The sequence below is a fragment of the Microcaecilia unicolor genome, chromosome 2, assembly GCF_901765095.1.
Source record: "Microcaecilia unicolor chromosome 2, aMicUni1.1, whole genome shotgun sequence".
NCBI classification, from domain to species: domain Eukaryota; kingdom Metazoa; phylum Chordata; class Amphibia; order Gymnophiona; family Siphonopidae; genus Microcaecilia; species Microcaecilia unicolor.
Genome location: NC_044032.1, coordinates 503206916 through 503226619, shown reverse-complemented (window position 1 = coordinate 503226619; position 19704 = coordinate 503206916). Strand labels below are relative to the sequence as shown.

Genomic DNA, 19704 nt, shown 5'->3' with positions numbered 1-19704 from the left:
AGAGGAGAGCTGTTTTAAGGCAGGGTCAATTTATCCAGGGAAATTGCTACTGAAAATTGCCCTTCGTACAGCATCAATAAAATAACAATTAGATAAAGCGAACAATGGCTACAGAATGTTTCCCACAGATGTTAGATAAAATAAAATTCCTGTACAAGCTTTTCTTGTTTTCAGCCTCGGGTACAGACCAAATCCTTTTCTTGTGTATTAGAGATTAGTATTTTGGAAAAGCCTATATCAAATAAACCAGGATTTTCTAGTGTATAAAGCCTTGCTACACAATTAACATTGTCTCTACATAAAAGATCTGAATCAAAGCCTACGTAAGAAGGGACTTGGAAAATGTATGGAAGTGTAATTAACCGATGACTCACACATATTGCATACTGAAGTTGTTCTTACCACATCTTCCCAAGATATTTTGAAAAATAGTTTTACAAATGCCTGTATTATTTGAGCAGGTATATACAGTGGGGGAAATAAGTATTTGATCCCTTGCTGATTTTGTAAGTTTGCCCACTGACAAAGACATGAGCAGCCCATAATTGAAGGGTAGGTTATTGGTAACAGTGAGAGATAGCACATCACAAATTAAATCCGGAAAATCACATTGTGGAAAGTATATGAATTTATTTGCATTCTGCAGAGGGAAATAAGTATTTGATCCCCCACCAACCAGTAAGAGATCTGGCCCCTACAGACCAGGTAGATGCTCCAAATCAACTCGTTACCTGCATGACAGACAGCTGTCGGCAATGGTCACCTGTATGAAAGACACCTGTCCACAGACTCAGTGAATCAGTCAGACTCTAACCTCTACAAAATGGCCAAGAGCAAGGAGCTGTCTAAGGATGTCAGGGACAAGATCATACACCTGCACAAGGCTGGAATGGGCTACAAAACCATCAGTAAGACGCTGGGCGAGAAGGAGACAACTGTTGGTGCCATAGTAAGAAAATGGAAGAAGTACAAAATGACTGTCAATCGACAAAGATCTGGGGCTCCACGCAAAATCTCACCTCGTGGGGTATCCTTGATCATGAGGAAGGTTAGAAATCAGCCTACAACTACAAGGGGGGAACTTGTCAATGATCTCAAGGCAGCTGGGACCACTGTCACCACGAAAACCATTGGTAACACATTACGACATAACGGATTGCAATCCTGCAGTGCCCGCAAGGTCCCCCTGCTCCGGAAGGCACATGTGACGGCCCGTCTGAAGTTTGCCAGTGAACACCTGGATGATGCCGAGAGTGATTGGGAGAAGGTGCTGTGGTCAGATGAGACAAAAATTGAGCTCTTTGGCATGAACTCAACTCGCCGTGTTTGGAGGAAGAGAAATGCTGCCTATGACCCAAAGAACACCGTCCCCACTGTCAAGCATGGAGGTGGAAATGTTATGTTTTGGGGGTGTTTCTCTGCTAAGGGCACAGGACTACTTCACCGCATCAATGGGAGAATGGATGGGGCCATGTACCGTACAATTCTGAGTGACAACCTCCTTCCCTCCGCCAGGGCCTTAAAAATGGGTCATGGCTGGGTCTTCCAGCACGACAATGACCCAAAACATACAGCCAAGGCAACAAAGGAGTGGCTCAGGAAGAAGCACATTAGGGTCATGGAGTGGCCTAGCCAGTCACCAGACCTTAATCCCATTGAAAACTTATGGAGGGAGCTGAAGCTGCGAGTTGCCAAGCGACAGCCCAGAACTCTTAATGATTTAGAGATGATCTGCAAAGAGGAGTGGACCAAAATTCCTCCTGACATGTGTGCAAACCTCATCATCAACTACAGAAGACGTCTGACCGCTGTGCTTGCCAACAAGGGTTTTGCCACCAAGTATTAGGTCTTGTTTGCCAGAGGGATTAAATACTTATTTCCCTCTGCAGAATGCAAATAAATTCATATACTTTCCACAATGTGATTTTCCGGATTTAATTTGTGATGTGCTATCTCTCACTGTTACCAATAACCTACCCTTCAATTATGGGCTGCTCATGTCTTTGTCAGTGGGCAAACTTACAAAATCAGCAAGGGATCAAATACTTATTTCCCCCACTGTATAAGGAGACTATTTTATGGATCTTTCAGACATTTATAAAGGCAATTCTGTAAGTGACTGCTTGCATTTACACACCCCTTCTGCATGTAAATTTACAGAATACTAGCACTTTTCTGGGTAAATGTACACTTACGCATGCTAAGTGCTAGCAGGGAATCTAGGCACTATTCTGTAAGGGTGTACATAAGTGGCATAGCGTGTAAATACAAGGGGGGCACACACATGTGCGAAACATGGTTGGACATACATGTAATTTACAAAATACTGTGTTATGCAAATTCCTGCTGCGTTTACGTGACTGCAGTTACGACAGCTTTATGACTGGTGGTCACATAAATACTGGGTTACTGTAGTATTCTATAACAGAATCTGGGTGATACCACTATAGAAAACGCTCTCACCATGTGTCCTTGGGGATGCTTAAATGAAAGTATCCGGTTATAGAACTGACCCTTAATCAGTTCTATAACCAGGATATAAGCAGAAACGCATAAAACATTTAACATTCCATCAGTCACTAATGTCCAGTTATGTGTGCTATAAAAACTTAGCTATCTACTACTTTACAGTTAATACTTGTATAGTTAGAAATTAACATCAGGATTGCAAATGACCCTAGAGCCAATGAAATGGATATTTTGGTTTGGAGACAGGTGCTAAGACTTTCATAAACATTAGTCAACAAATATCAAAACAGAACTTCCAAATGAACGTCTATATTCAAAACACATTTAGAATTTACTCTGTAACCTTTCTTATCCATACAGCTGTAGCATTTAAACTTTCTAAAAATGGATCTATACTAGTGACACAAAATGGGAGAAATTAAAATTAATAACTAGGGCATTCAGAAGTGAAAAGCAACACGGTAATATTTCTACTTAGAGGTCTATTTTCAAAAACTCCTGCACATCTGACCTCTAGCCAGAGTTACTCCTGTTGGAATTCTGTGCCCCCCCCCCAAAAAAAATCAAAATTATGTGCACAAAAATTAGCAAATTTTGAAAACTTCTGCACAAATTTGCAAATTCTGCAAGTTTATTTGTCATAATTTAACCAATATTACAGACCCCCTTTCCTGTACACAAATACCATTCATATTTTTCCTAGGCCCCCTACCAGCACCCATCCAGCTTGAGGCTGAGGAGTATCCCGTGCCAGCTCCCGAGAGACGACCCTGAGGTCTCAGCCTGGTGAGAAACACGGTGATTTATTTCCTGTCAGTCGGGGGCTAGTTAGTGGTATTTACCTGAGCAGAAGGCTGGTGCCTTCATACTTGTGATCAGGAGGAGCGGCTAATAACTGTACTACCTCGTAACATAGTGTGACTTATCAGTGGTGTAATTTTATCTGGTAACCAGTAAGAATTAGTGTTTAGTAGTGTGACGTATGAGTGTAATTTTTATCAGCCAGTAATTTTGTATTCAGCCAAAGCTTTGCCAGAGTGTCTATATTTTGTATATATTACCTATATTTTCTTATCTACAATAAATCTAATATATATTCCAGCTTGCTTTTCTAGTCGCATTCCTTTCTCTCGGAAGAACTGTATAGGCTCTAATCCAAGGTTCCCGCCCCCTAGACCGAGAGCTAAGCAGTCTGTGTGCAGATAGTTCTGTTTGGGGAATCTTGGACGCAGATAATTTATTAGCTGTGATAACGATCCTACAACAGTTACACCAGCCATACAGCAAGGATGCATGTAATTTACAGTATTCTCTAAGTTGCATGTTTAAGTTTGACTCAGCTGTCCCAGTCTCTGGAGTCATTGGTCCACTTCCCACTTCTTCTTCTTTTAGCTAAGCGGGAGCCCTGCTCATATCTCACCCATGTGTACACTCCCCTTACAAATATATACTATGTAGGTTAAGTAGGTATTAGTAGAATAGCACTTGGGTGTATTGCTAATACTTTCAAAGTAAGGTGTTATCATTCTCAGCATTTATGCATTGCAAGGGGCAAGTGAATGCAGGCACTTAAGATTATAGGGGAGGGGTAGTTTTTGACACACACACACAAAAATATCTATCTATCTGTCTATAGATATCAGTTGTATTCAACACTGCCTTAATTACTTTTGAACAAAAATAGGAAAGGAAAGATCCTTAAGAGGGGGTTTTGTTTACTGCTTATGGCAGAGATAGCAAGAAAGAGAGATCAGAAGAGCACTGGACTTTTCCGACATATAAAGAGGGTCACAGGATTCATTACACGTGGATTTACAGATGATATACCAAAAGGAACTCTGTGAGTATGCTGCTCCTGGAGCCAAAGACCTAAGATGCCTAAATATCATCTCTCTGGAACAGGATAGCACCGAAGGGTGGAAGGGGATTTCTGCTCCAAAAATGAATAAAACATTCTAAATATCCATTCTAAATTAAAAAGTGAAGAAACTCAAACATCAAAAGAGTCTCATGGAGAGTGTTCTGCCCCCATTTGCATGGAGGCAGGTTGCCTGTTATATGTATATGTTGAACATTGTTTATATCAGATTGCATTGCTTATAACAGTTTAAAGTGTTTGCGCCTTTAAGAAAGGCAGAAAGTGCCTTTGGACTACGAATCTTAGTCTTCTTGCAGTGCTCTGTGATAGGCTCTTCACGAGCACATGTCCCTGCTCCCCTATGCCTTATGGGACTTTTCCTATTGGCTGGCCCTTGTCCCTGTATGCTGGGTTGTAGCCAGTGTTGCCAGGTGGGCGGTTTTACCGCCCAATTGGGCGGTTTTCCGCGACCCGCCGCGGGAAATTTTTGCCCGCGGCGGGTTGCGGTTTTTTGGGCGGTTTTTTAGGCTTCCGGGCGGCTTTTTGGGCGGCTTTTTGATTTTTTTCGGCCGCGGGGGGCGGGGTTAGTGACGTTTTTGGGCGGGATTAGTGACGTTTTGGGCGGGGCCGATGACGTGGGAGGCGGGGCCGATGACGTGGGAGGCGGGGCCGATGACGGGGAGGCGGGGCTGATGACGGGGAGGCGGGCCCGATGACGTGGGAGGCGGGGCTGATGACGGGGAGGCGGGCCCGATGACGTGGGAGGCGGGGCCGGTGATGGCGGGGGCGGGGCCGGTGACGCGGGGGGTGGGGGTGTCAGGGGCGGGGTTTGTGTTTGGGCGGGTTTTGGGCTGGTTTCTGGCCCGGATTGGGCTGGAAAAAAAATTTCTACCTGGCAACCCTGGTTGTAGCTGGCCCACTTCTCTCTCCAGTGGGGCAGAGAGAATCTGCATGCATGCTTTTGCTAAGAACTGTAAGCTGACTTCCTGTACATTGATGCATGCTCCCCCTTCAAGCTACTGTAATATCACCTTTACCAGTTTAAAAGCATCTACTCTCCCAGTTTGGTGCTGAGATCTTCCAGCCCCTCTTGTAGACAGAGGGAGCTGGTAGAGAACAGACTCCCAGTTCTGCCAGGCAGAGACTTGTCCAGCACATCTAACTAAGTCATTTACTTTTGTCTGAATTTGCATTAAAGAAGATTTTGGTTCAACAGTTCTGAGCCCTCACAGTGATGTTCTATACTCTGTTTTAAGCTGCAGTCTATCACAGCCAGTGAAACAGCTGAACAGATAGACCACATGAATATTAATTAAAGCCAAATTGGCTTTAACATATTGTCATAACTTACTACCATCACATCGTCTCAACATTTAAGAAGATACAAAACATCCACTCTCCAGTCATAATTATCAGTTTTAAAAGCCCACCATATCAAACACACAGTGAGAGAGAGAGAGAGAGAGAGAGAGAGAGAGAAACAAAGAAAACAGCAACACAACCTGCACTTCATATTGCAGAACTGTCGCAAGGGGATTACATAAATGGCAGAGTCACAATATCTCATCATTGCACTCCAGCCACGTAGGCATCCTTGAGGGATATGTTAATCAAAATAGTAAAGCCGACAGGATTCAGATCTTTGAGCTGAAGCAGAGAAGAGGTAAACATACCTCCTGATACCTCAAGGAAGAGCTGACCAGATGGGCTAGGTGTGGGAAAGAGAGACTGAGGTCCAGAAACAGTGATTCATCATTTGCACCTGGGTCTGGTGGGGGGGGGGGAGGGGGGTTGGGGGAGTTGTTTCATTACTGTGCTTTCGGAAATTGGAGGTGTCTGTGTCCAATGGGAAGTTTCTTTCACTACCAGGGTTTTCAAGATGGGGTAGAGGGTGGCTGCCTTGTGAGGGATTGGTTTTCTGACAATTCAGGCTTTAGATGAAGGGAGACAGGGTGGTTGCCAGTTGGAGAAAGGTTGGCATCACTGAAATAAGTTTAAATCTAGCAGGTAAATTAGATTTAAGCCCCCCTATTGCTGTGCTCTGGGATAGGGGGATAAGTAGATGTTTGGTGCCAGCTAACCTCAGTCCCCTGACCCAACCCTGTCCTCAACAATGCTCATTTTGACAGTGGCTACATTTTGGCCACTCTGTAGGACACATGCTCATCTGCAGGGATCTAGCTAACTCCATTGCAACTCTCTATAAATTCCTCTCAGGCAGGATCCCAAATGGAGAGAAAGAAAAACATGGATCAAAAATATATTACTTCTGAAATACAATAAAGGCCAGTATGATTAATGAAATGTCTAAAGCTACCTCTCCCTATAAAAAAAACCCCAGCAAAACTAATTATACCGCTTAGTGGATTGTAGTTTAGCCATTTCAACCTAGTCTAAGTGCAATCAATCAGAAAGACAGCTGTTTGAAAGCAACAGCCATAGTTTCCTCCTCTGAATGGCAAAACAAACAGAGAAAACTAATTCATGTTTTTAGAACAGAATGCATATTGACAGCATTCTTACCTGCCCATTGGATATGTATTTTTTTCTAAAGCAATACTCTGCAATTGGACTTTTCCACTGGAAAACAGACATGCTTACCTCTTTTTACAGCTGTCAGCTTCCTCACCATTGCTGTCAATTTTAACAACCTCGTCTGCATATTTAAAGCTGATTGAATCCAGAACAGAAAGAATCTCAAGTTTTGAACTTGTAGGCAGCAGTAAGTTTAAGAGTCTCTGTAGTGTTCTTGCTGGTGCCATAGCTTGTCGGGTTAAATGAGCTGCCAGTCGGAGATCCTATAGAATAAATGACACAAGCTCAAACTCCTCTGCACATGTAAATTTATGAGCAGCAATTATTAACACATTCTAAAAACAAAACAAAACAAAACAAAACAATGTAATTGAATGATGATAAATTGGGTTGGATCCAGATTGTTATAAGGAAGAAGACTTGCAATGCTAAATGATATACTTATTCCTGAAGATTGATTATCCTTTAAATAAATATTTGTTTGGGACATTATACTATTTGATGTACATTAAGTCCCCACATTGAACACAGATACGGTCTATCAATTGGAGATGATCTTTTTTAAAGGCAATGTCTGTGCCAATGTGCCTTTATAAAGTTACTCCAAGAGAAACAGGTGTGCACATTTATACCTGCTTTGAGCCAGATGTAAATGTGTGTGTGTATGTGCTGATAAGAATAAGTGCATTTGTGCTATTTTATAAAATACGAACACTCATCCCTATATATCGATCTTCATACATTTTCTTTAAAAAATGTTAAGGACTATCAAAAACTGGAATACTGAAAAAGTACTGTAACTATGGTTTGCTTATTTATTCTATATTTTTTTTTCTTTTAACATAGCTTGAACATACATATCAAATTCTCCAGCTACTTATCTGAAATGTTATTAGAGGAAAATGTATTACACTGGCTGACTACTTCCGCGATAAGGTACAGAAAATCAACCTAGAATTTACTACCAAACCACCTCCTCCTTTAACCCACTCCCTCAACCAACCAACCCAGGCCTCCTTCTCCTCTTTTCCTAATATCACTGAAGAGGAAACCGCCCACCTTCTTTCCTCCTCGAAATGCACCACCTGTTCCTCTGACCCTATCCCCACCAACCTACTTATCATCTCTCCTACCGTCACCCCCTCCATCTGCCATATCCTCAACCTCTCTCCACTGCAACCGTCCCTGACACCTTCAAGCATGCTGTAGTCACACCACTCCTCAAAAAACCATCACTTGACCCTACCTGTCCCTCCAACTATCGCCCCATCTCCCTCCTACCCTTCTTCTCCAAGATACTTGAACGCGCCGTTCACAGCCGCTGCCTCGATTTTCTCTCCTCTCATGCCATCCTTGATCCGCTTCAATTTGGCTTTCGCCCTCTACACTCGACAGAAACGGCACTCACTAAAGTCTGTAATGACCTGTTCCTTGCCAAATCCAAAGGTCACTACTCCATCCTCATCCTCCTCGACCTATCCGCCACTTTTGACACTGTCAATCATAATTTACTTCTTGCCACACTGTCTTCATTTGGGTTCCAGGGCTCTGTCCTCTCCTGGTTCTCCTCTTATCTCTCCCACCGTACCTTCAGAGTACACTCTCATGGATCTTCCTCCACCCCCATGCCGCTCTCTGTTGGAGTTCCTCAGGGATCTGTCCTTGGACCCCTTCTTTTTTTAATCTATACCTCTTCCCTGGGCTCGCTGATCTTATCTCATGGTTTCCAATATCATCTCTATGCCGACGACACCCAGCTTTATCTCTCCACACCAGACATCACTGCGGAAACCCAAGCCAAAGTATCGGCCTGCTTATCTGACAGTGCTGCCGGGATGTCCAACCGCCACCTGAAACTGAACATGGCCAAGACCGAGCTCATTGTCTTTGCACCCAAACCCACTTCTCCTCTCCCTCCATTATCTATCTCAGTTGACAACACCTTCATCCGCCCCGTCTCATCTGTCCGCAACCTCGGAGTTATCTTCGACTCCTCCCTCTCCTTCTCCACGCATATCCAGCAGATAGCCAAGACCTGTCGCTTCTTTATAACATCAGCAAAATTCGCCCTTTCCTCTCTGAGCACACCACCTGAACTCTCGTCCACTCTCTCATTACCTCTCGCCTTGACTATTGCAATCTACTCCTCACTGGCCTCCCACTTAGCCATCTATCCCCCCCTTCAATCCATTCAGAACTCTGCTGCACGTCTTATCTTCCACCTGGACCGATATGCTCATATCACCCCTCTCCTCAAGTCACTTCACTGGCTTCCGATCAGGTACCGCATACAGTTCAAGCTTCTCCTACTAACCTACAAATGCACTCAATCTGCAGCCCCTCAATACCTCTCTACCCTTATCTCCCCGTACGCTCCTACCCGAAACTTCCGCTCACAGGACAAATCCCTCCTCTCTGTCCCCTTCACCACCATCGCCAACTCCAGGCTCCGCCCTTTCTGCCTTGCCTCTCCCTATGCTTGGAACAAACTTCCTGAGCCCATACGCCAGGCCCCCTCCCTGCCCATCTTCAAATCCTTGCTCAAAGCCCATCTCTTCAATGTCACCTTCGGCACCTAACCATTTCACCTCTATCCAGGAAATCTGGACTGCCCCAATTTGACTGTCTGCACATGTTGTCCATTAGATTGTAAGCTGACTGCACATGTTGTCCATTAGATTGTAAGCTCCTTTGAGCAGGGACCATCCTTCTTTGTTAAACTGTACAGCGCTGCATAACCCTAGTAGCGCTTTAGAAATGTTAAGTAGTAGTAGTAGATCGCCCTGTTGTATATGCCATTCCTATTCGATGTTTGCTACTTGTAGTGACTGTCAATATGTAGCGTTTCCCGCTAAATATGAATCTGACTGTGACACTATCAGGCTTATTTTCGAAAGAGAAGGGCGCCCATCTTTCGATACAAATTGGGAGATGGGTGTCCTTCTCCCAGGGTCGCCCAAATCGGCATAATCGAAAGCCAATTTGGGGCGTCCTTAACTGCTTTCCGTCGCGGGGACGAACAAAGTTCACGGGGGCGTGTTGGAAGCATAGCGTAGGTGAAACTGGGGCGTTCCTAACACATAGGCGTCCTCGGCCGATAATAGAAAAAAGAAGGGCGTCCCTGACGAGCACTTGGACGATTTTACTTGGTCCATTTTTTTTACGACCAAGCCTCAAAAAGGTGCCCGAACTGACCAGATGACCACCGGAGGGAATCGGGGATGACCTCTCTTACTCCCCCAGTAGTCACCAACCCCCTCCCACCCTAAAAAAATGTTTTAAATATTTTTTGCTAGCCTCTATGCCAGCCTCAAATGTCATACCCAGCTCCATGACAGCAGTATGCAGGTCCCTGGAGCAGTTTTAGTGGGAACAGTCCACTTCAGGCAGGCAGATCCAGGCCCATCCCCCCTACCTGCTACACTTGTGGTGGTAAATGTGAGCCCTTCAAAACCCACCAGAAACCCACTGTACCCACATGTAGGTGCCCCTTCACCCCTTAGGGCTATGGTAGTGGTGTACAATTGTGGGTAGTGGGGTTTTTTTTTTTTTGCGGGGGGGGGGGGGGTGTTGGGGGGCTCAGCACCCAAGGTAAGGGAGCTATGCACCTGGGAGCTTTTTCTGAAGTCCACTGCAGTGCCCCCTAGGGTGCCCAGTTGGTGTCCTGGCATGTGAGGGGAACCAATGCACTACGAATGCTGGCTCCTCCCACGACCAAAGGGCTTGTATTTGGTCATTTCTGAGATGGGTGTCCTCGATTTCCATTAGGGGACGACCATCTCTAAGGACAACCATCTCTAAGGTCGACCTAAATTTCGCAATTTGGGCGTTCCCGACCATATTATCAAAATGAAAGATGGACGCCCATCTTGTTTCGATAATATGGGTTTCCCCGTCCCTTCGCCGGGACGTCCTGCGAGGATGTCCTCAGGAAAACTTGGGCGCCCCTTTCAATTATGCCCCTCCACATAGACTTGAGCTGTACTTTCGGAGTGTTTGGCATACAGCAAATCTGGTAGGATACTTTCCACTCGTTAGGATTAGAATAGAAGGTGCCTCTTTCGTTAGACAACAAGGGTAGTTACTTCTCTTAGAGTGATGCCATTGTTTAGATTTTTTTTATATACCTTATTTTATATAGCTTTTTTGTCCAAATAAATAAATCCTTCCCACTTTACATGTTATTTTAGTTCAGTCTGGTTTCAACTTAATATTTGCCTTTCACAGAAAGGACTATACATCCAAATACAAACCATAAAAGGTTGGTTTGCTAAATATGACGTCTAGAGGATAGAACTAATAGATGAGCTTACTTTGAGGGATATTATTGACCTATTATCTATAGCTTCGGATGAAATAACTCATATAATTCAAACGATACAAATCACATGGTTTAGAATTCTTACGATACCATCACTCATAGAAGTTATGTAACATGCATATCACTTCTTTTCAGCTGTTGTGCAGTTCATTAGATGTCATGTTGTTTAATATTCTTCATATAATTTTTTTCATTTTTTTTAGTTGTTTTATTCTTACTTTCTGATTTGATTTGTTCCTATATTTCGATCAGGACATATTTCTTAAGGTATACGCCTATAAGTAACACATTTTTTTGTATAAAGAGAAGTTCAGTATCTGTACCGTTTTACAAGTTATATATCATATTATATAGCCTGTTGGATAGGCTCCTGTTTTGCTTCTAAACATTGATGTTATTCTATTATGTTATTTTATTTTACTTTTCTCAGTAAAAATTTATTGTTTTTTTATCTTGTCTTTTAACATCTGTTTATGCATTATGTATGATTTTTATGTATTATGTATGGGGTTTATATGTTTTTAGACTCCTGAGGCAGGCCTGTGGCCGAAACACAGATCTGTGTCGAGTCTGCATTAAAGTTTGTACATCAGTCAATGTATTTGCCCCAGTTTCTTCAATCATTGGTCCACTTCCCACTTCTTCTGTGTTACTTCCTGTGGGATTTGTTGTTCCTTTACCTACCCCCCCCCCCCCGATTAGAGGAAACTGTCCATCCTCTGACAAGAATCCATGTCTCGTTAGCACTGCTTCAGGGAGAGTGATCTCTTTAATCTAAGTTAATGTTAACCAGAATCACTCTGAGTAGGATTCATGTTACCTTACATCAGGGATTCTCAACCCAGTCCCTCAGGAGACACACATCTAGTCAGTTTTTCAGGACATCCACGATGAATATGCATAATATAAAATTCCCATGCTCTACCTCCACTGTATTCAAATCTAACCCATGAATATTCTTTGTGGGTATCCTGAATAGCTGACTGAGCTGAGAACCCTTAGTCTAACGTAACATGAAGCTTATATGGCTGTTTGAAATTCCTAGCAGTAGTACCACCTGATTATTTTGAGGGGGTCAGTGGCACCTTTTTGAAGAAGGCAATGATCCTGGCAGGAGTGAGTGGGGATTACTCTTGACCATATTGCAGCTGGGATCCTGGGGTGAGTTGAGGGGAGGGGACTGATTCAAAGGCAGATAAAGCAGGAAGATAGGGTGGGAAAAGCTGGATGTTTGGGAATTGATGCTGTCTGTCCGGTTGCAAGGGAGCTGCAGGAGAGGGGTTAACAATGCAAACATTTGCTCATGGCACCGCAATCCCTTGAGCTGGCCCTGAGCACACAGCTCAAACTCACTGATAGATGCATAATATAGATATTAAACAAAATAGCTATTATGGAAGTATACCACCAGCAAGTCTGGGAAAAAGATAGGGGAGACTGTGTACTGGAGAAAGAGTCAGGGGGCCACACTTAGGGTTGATGAGGCTTCCACAGGCTCTCAGACCGTGCAAAGAAGAACACTGCTCTGGAGGGAATATTCCAATCTAAGAGAGAGCTCCCCTAAATAATACCTACCAGACCCCTTGACACTGCACAGTACACTCACTGACCATCTGCTGGAGACTGAGAAATACTGATTGGTTAGACATTGCACAGGATACTTATAGTGTGATGTAATTAAGTCAGTAGTTTTCAGTCTCAACCTCCTGGCAGGACAGCATAGAGTCCACGTGTCTGGCCTGGTCTGGAATGATAACGAGGAACAAAGATTTATAGCTGATAATCATTTGCCAATTTTATTTTCTGTTTAGCACCCCCACTCCACCCCATGTGCTGACTTTTCTTGGCTCTTGTTTCTTTGACCCTGGGTGCTCTGTTCCAAGCATTGTACATCACTTTGAAGTCTATGGATATAAAACAGTAAATCAATACTATGGAAAATAAAATAAAAAATATATCCTGAAAGACAGCATAAACAGGAGATGCCACATCACAAGTATTTGAGGAGACCGAGGAGCACTGCTCTGGGCTCACCCTCTACTTGCAACTCAAAAAGGTACAGCCTTAGTTATCTTTTGAGCAAAAATCAGGAAAGGATAAATCCTTAAGAGGAGGTTTGTTTACTGCTTATGGTGGAGATAATAAGAAAAGGAGGTCAGAAGAGCATTCCTCTTTGATATTGGACTTTTCTGACATAAACAGGGCCACAGGACTCTTTAGGCACTGATTTATATAGAATATACCAGAGAACTCTGAGTCTGCTGCACCTGCAGGCAAGACCTATGATGCCTAAATATAATCTCCCTGGGTACTAGAACGGGAAGGGTAGAAAAGGCTTTTCTGCTCCAAACTCTCTTGGCTCCAACAGTGCAGATTTCAAAAATTGTCTCCAAAGAACAATTCCTTTTTAGAACTGAGTGCTTGGACTGTATCAGCAACCAACCCTTTAACTCTGCTCTAACAACTTTCCTCTTGATCCTCTAGGGGATCTTTTAAGATTTTCAAGACTGACTTCGCTTTCTTTATTCAGTCTTTTATGCTGAAGTCTTCTGACTTGCAGGGAAAACCACGAAACTCTGGAATCATCTTATCTTGTAGTATTACCACTGAATTTATAACAATTTGTAGCTGCACCAATCTATTCTCTACAAGCTGCCTTAGCTCTCATATTTCTTCTCTCTAGGTTCTCTCTTCTGCCTCTTGCAGGATTTCCATCTTCTCTTTTTCTCTCCTCTTTGGTCAGTGAATACTTGTCAGTTCATAACTATCCCAAAATCCCCACAAAATAAGATGACATACAGAAACAAGCACAATTTTATTGAAAATGAGGCAGTGCAACTTTTCTTAAATACTAAATATACCCAAAGATAACTCTGGGCTCAGAGTTCAAATCTCTTTTCTAAAACCTCAAAATCTGATAAAACTAAGGTCCAAATTGACCCACATAATCCTGCTGACTACACCAAAACTGTACTTCTTCTTAAAGCATTAGCTGAAGGTCCTACAGTTACCCCAAATTATTGTACTCAAAGGCCAAAAACCTCAGACCAGGAACCTTTAGTTGAATAGTGCAGTACAGTTCACTATTCTCATTCTCAACATCCAAAATAATAACAGGGAAATAATCTAAAATGGATTTTGGTATCCAAGAACCAGGCAGATGTCACAATTATATTTCCAAATTGTTGATTTTATTTTCCAGATATCATTTTAAAGGTATAAACATGTTTGTTAAACAGAATTCACCAATAAGAGAATCTTCAAAACCTGCTTTCAAAACATGAATTATATAAAAAATTGCAAAGTGTCTCAGTCTAAAACTACTTTCAGAACTGCCCTTGAACCTCTCTCCCAATTTATGCAGCACTGTACACATTATATGAAGGCACTTTGTCCTTAGAGGGCTCACAATCTAAGTTGATTGTACCTGGCGCAATGGAGGGTTAAGAGACTTGCCCAAGGTCACAAGGAGCTGCAGTGGGAATTGAACCCAGGTTCTCAGGATCAAAGCTCGCTGAACTGACCATTAGGTTATTCCTCTACTCCATGTACCTGGGGAAATGGATGTACTTTTTACCTATGCCTTCCCTTTCACTTGTTATGTTCATTTTAATTATAGTCTTACTTTCTATTTGTATCTGTTACTGTCTTAACGATTATAGAATTCCTTTCCTACCTTCCATTTTAGCCTGTACACCGTTCTGCTCTGTCAGTTTGAGCGGTATAGTGAGTTTTAAACTATAAACTAAAGGGCACTGTTCCGTGCTGCTCTTCTTCTGCAGTCAGGCTTTCAGTACACACAAGCAGGCACTCAGCAGTGTCCTATAATAACACTCATTGCACATAAGGAGCAAGTCACGTGTCAAGGAGAAGCAAGATGTTATTCAGTACAAGAAGTCTCATGCTAGATAGTCCTTTTACTAAGCTGCGGTAAAAGGGGGCCTGCGCTAGTATCAGCACATATTTTTGATGTATGCTGAGGCCCTCTTTTATCGCAGCGGGTAAAAGGCTGCCTTTACCACACGGCCATTTGGGGGGGGGGAGCCCTTACCGCCACCATTGAGATGGCACTAAGGGCTCCCGTACTAACCTGGCGGTAACTGGGTAGCACACGGCACTGGCCGATTACTATCAGTTAAGTTCTGGAGCTATAAAAATAGATCATATTTTTGTACTGCCGGAAATAGCGTGCGCTAGGGGTGGGAACTACTGCCGGGCTCTTGTGGTAACCCAGCTGTAGTTCCTGACTGACGCACTGTAAGCTTACCACTGCTTAGTAAAAGGGCCCCTAAGTCTGTGTGTCAACTTTTGTTTTTCAGGCACTGGATATCTCAGGTAAGTACTATTTGTTTCTGCTGTGTTTCTGTAAACTTCCAATGTTTATTTAGAGTCTTTCTTTCTCCATCTTAAGGTGTGAGGCTCACTTATCTGCTGAACTTTGATCTTTCTTATATTCTTTTCTTCACCTTGCTTGGTACCATTGGGGCCCTGCTTCTTTTCTTTTGTTCAGGATCTGGTGCTGTACCTAGTATCCTAATCTTTTAAAAAGCAAGAAATCTGTCTTCCTTACTACAAACAACATCTTGCACTATCTGGGAATATGGATACTTTTTAGGCCTTTATAGCTAGCAAAATAAATAAATAATAAGATCCCCTATTTATTATCGTTTCCCAGCTCTAATAAAGGTCACTCTTCTGTGCAGCATAATGTTACTTATTCTGATCTACCTCATACTACATTAGTATAACTATAGACTCTTCAGAATCTGGCTATTAGACTTCTTTGTCATACATAACTTTCAGATCACATTACTCATTCATGGAAAAAACATCATTGGTTACCAATGGAACAAAGGATTATCTTTAACGTAGCATTACTAATTTTTAAGGTTTTTAGTGTAAATATTCCAGATTATCTATCACAATTCCTTATTCACCTAGTCGGGTTCATTGTTTCCTTAATGACCAACGTGTTTGCACAGTTAGAATCTACTAGATATAATTTCTTTCACCTTATATTTGAAATAATCTTCTTCTGTGTATTTGTACCAACTTGTTAAAAGTTTCAAATCAGAACTGAAGACTTGATTATTTAACCAGGCATATGGAAATTCAAGTTAACTGGGATGGCTTGATATAAATTTTACCATTTTCACTTTCTCCTGCATTCCCCTTTTCCTTTTTTCCCTGCCCCTTCCCTTTCAATTTTTATGTTTTTTTTTAAAAATTATAGTCTTACTTTCTATTTGTATCTGTTACTGTCCTATCGATTATGAAGTTTCTTTCCTACCTTCAGTTTTAGCCTGTACACCACTCTGTTCTGTCAATTTGAGAAGTATAGTAAGTTAATAAACTATAAATTAAAGGGCATTCTTCTGTGCTGCTCTTCTGCAGTCTGGCTTTCAGCACACACAAACAGGCACTCAGCAGTGTCCTATAATAACAGTCAGTGCACTAAAGAGCAGATCACATGTCAAGGAGGAACAAGATGTTATTCAGTACAAGAAGTCTCATATGGAAAAAAATGTCCGACATGGACCTCCTTTCACCCCAGAAAAGGGCTGTGTCAGGGGCAATCACAGAGATTCCCTCAGTCATATACAAAATAAGGGAAATATAAAAAGCCAGCAGTAATTCAAAACAGTGGATGCTGCCATCTGCATTCTGCTTTGAAGCACTGCTGGCTTTTTATATTTCCATGATTTTGTATGTGACTGAAGAATCTCTGTGATTGCCCCTGATGCAGCTCTTTGCTGCGGTGAAACATGGCCCACATGAGGCATGTTTTCTGTATGAGGCTTCTTCTAGTGAATAAAAATCTTGCTCCTTCTTGACGTGTGATCTGTTCTTTCACGCGCTGCGTGTTGTCTGCAGATCACCTTTCCTCTTCCATATTCTACCTGCTATAACAACACACTATTTCCCACACAGACATATTCAGCCAAAGCTCTGCCCATTCAAAGATGCCAATACCATACTTCTCTCTTCCAGCTTATATAACCCCCTTATCTCTTGTTTGTCCTGTTTGTCCGTCCTAATTAGATTGTAAGCTCTGTCGAGCAGGGACTGTCTCTTCATGTTCAAGTGTACAGCGCTGCGTACGTCTAGTAGCACTATAGAAATGATAAGTAGTAGTAGAAGTACTATAAGCCCTAAACTCACTCACTCAACTAAAGTCAGGTCTTTTTTTGAGGGGGTACTTGGGGGTACTGAGTACCGGCACCTTTTCCACTGTCTGCTAAACGTGACCCATGTTTCTCGTATTTTAATGAAAGAGCTCAGGTTCTACATACAAATTCTGCCTTGCCATAGGTTCTATGACTGGTTGCAGGGGGCCTGGCTATTGTAGGGTGGGTCCCTCAATGATCACTCCAACCCTGAAGAGTGGCCTGGCATTTGAGTACCAGCACCTTTTTTGCTAGACAAACTGCACTGACTAAAGTCAATCAAGCTTTGAGGTCCCAGTTCCCAGGTACACTTATTTCTAGCACAATAATGTAAAATCACTCGGCCTTTTTCCTAAATACAAACAGTTTCAGTCTTCAGTTTTTAAGACTTTACATGATTCAGTTCCTGCCTATTTTAAGAAAGTGTTGCAGTGCTATATTCCTACAAGGGCATTATGTTCTGAAAAAACACGATTAATTGTTCCATCAATGAAGTGTTTGCAAGTCTCTTTTACTGCAAAGGTAGCATTATCTTATGTGGGTCCTATTGGATGGAATTAATTGTCTTTGAGACTTTGTTTTATACAGAATCTTGATATTTTTAAGAAACTTAAAAGCATTGTTATTTGCATAGGCATATTTGGGGATTTAGATATGTTTTCTTTTATGAAGTTAAAGACATAGGGGTCCATTTACTAAGGTATGCTGAAAAATGGCCTGCGGTAGTGTAGACACATGTTTTGGGCGCGCAGATTTCTTAGTGCACTTACAAAAAATGCCCCCCCCCTTTTTTTGTGCCAAAAACGGACATGCAGCAAAATGAAAATTGCTGCGCGTCCATTTTGGGTCTGAGACCTTACCACAAGCCATTGACCTAGTGGTAAGGTCTCACGCAGTAAACGGGTGGTAATGGTCTACGTGCATCAAATGATACTCGACACGCATAGATGTCGCATGCCAGAAAATATAAAATATTTTTCAGATGTTCGTAGTGGATGCATGCCAAAATTGAAATTACCACAAGGGCCACGAGGTAAACGGGCGGTAACTGCAATTTGGCGCAAGTTGGGCACGCATAGGTGCCTACTTGGCTTAGTAAAAGGGCCCCATAGTGTTTAAATTATAGTTGCTGACTTTTTGTGTTTGTATGTAATTTGTTTAAATTACTGTGATTGCTAATTGTGTAATCCGCCTAGTTAATAGGCAGGCTTTTGACACTGTCAATCACTGTCGATCACAGCATACATCTCGATACCCTGTCCTCATTTGGATTCCAGGGCTGTGTCCTTTCCTGGTTCTCTTCCTACCTCTCCCTCCGCACCTTTAGTGTTCACTCTGGTGGATCCTCTTCTACTTCTATCCCTCTGCCTGTCGGCGTACCTCAGGGTTCTATTCTTGGTCCCCTCCTCTTTTCTATCTACACTTCTTCCCTTGGTTCATTAATCTCATCCCATGGCTTTTCCTACCATCTCTATGCTGATGACTCCCAAATCTACCTTTCTACCCCTGATATCTCACCTTGCATCCAAACCAAAGTTTCAGCGTGCTTGTCTGACATTGCTGTCTGGATGTCTCAACGCCACCTGAAATTAAATATGACCAAAACCGAGCTTCTCATTTTCCCCCCCAAACCCACCTCCCCGCTCCCCCCATTTTCTATTTCTGTTGATGGCTCTCTCATTCTCCCTGTCTCCTCAGCTCGAAACCTTGGGGTCATCTTTGACTCTTCTCTCTCCTTCTCTGCTCATATCCAGCAGATTGCCAAGACCTGTCGTTTCTTTCTTTACAACATCCGTAAAATCCGCCCCTTTCTTTCCGAGCACTCTACCCTAACCCTCATCCACACCCTTGTCACCTCTCGTTTAGACTACTGCAATCTGCTTCTTGCTGGCCTCCCACTTAGTCACCTCTCCCCTCTCCAGTCGGTTCAAAACTCTGCTGCCCGTCTCGTCTTCCGCCAGGGTCGCTTTACTCATACTACCCCTCTCTCCTCAAGACCCTTCACTGGCTCCCTATCCGTTTTCGCATCCTGTTCAAACTTCTTCTACTAACCTATAAATGTACTCACTCTGCTGCTCCCCAGTATCTCTCCACACTCATCCTTCCCTACACCCCTTCCCATGCACTCCGCTCCATGAATAAATCCTTCTTATCTGTTCCCTTCTCCACTACTGCCAACTCCAGACTTCGCGCCTTCTGTCTCGCTGCACCCTACGCCTGGAATAAACTTCCTGAGCCCCTACGTCTTGCCCCATCCTTGGCCACCTTTAAATCTAGACTGAAAGCCCACCTCTTTAACATTGCTTTTGACTCATAACCACTTGTAACAACTCGCCTCCACCTACCCTCCTCTC

The 19704-nt window shown here is 42.8% G+C and overlaps 1 protein-coding gene across 2 annotated transcripts in view; it reads right to left on the bottom strand.

Annotated features, from left to right (window-relative positions):
* EVC2 (EvC ciliary complex subunit 2) overlaps nucleotides 1–19704 on the bottom strand; it is a 351907-nt gene that overhangs the window by 8577 nt on the left and 323626 nt on the right. For both annotated transcript variants that reach the window (XM_030191177.1, XM_030191178.1), the window contains exon 19: nucleotides 6929–7125. In XM_030191177.1, the coding sequence (XP_030047037.1) occupies nucleotides 6929–7125 (197 nt within the window). The remainder of the gene's footprint in view (nucleotides 1–6928; nucleotides 7126–19704) is intronic.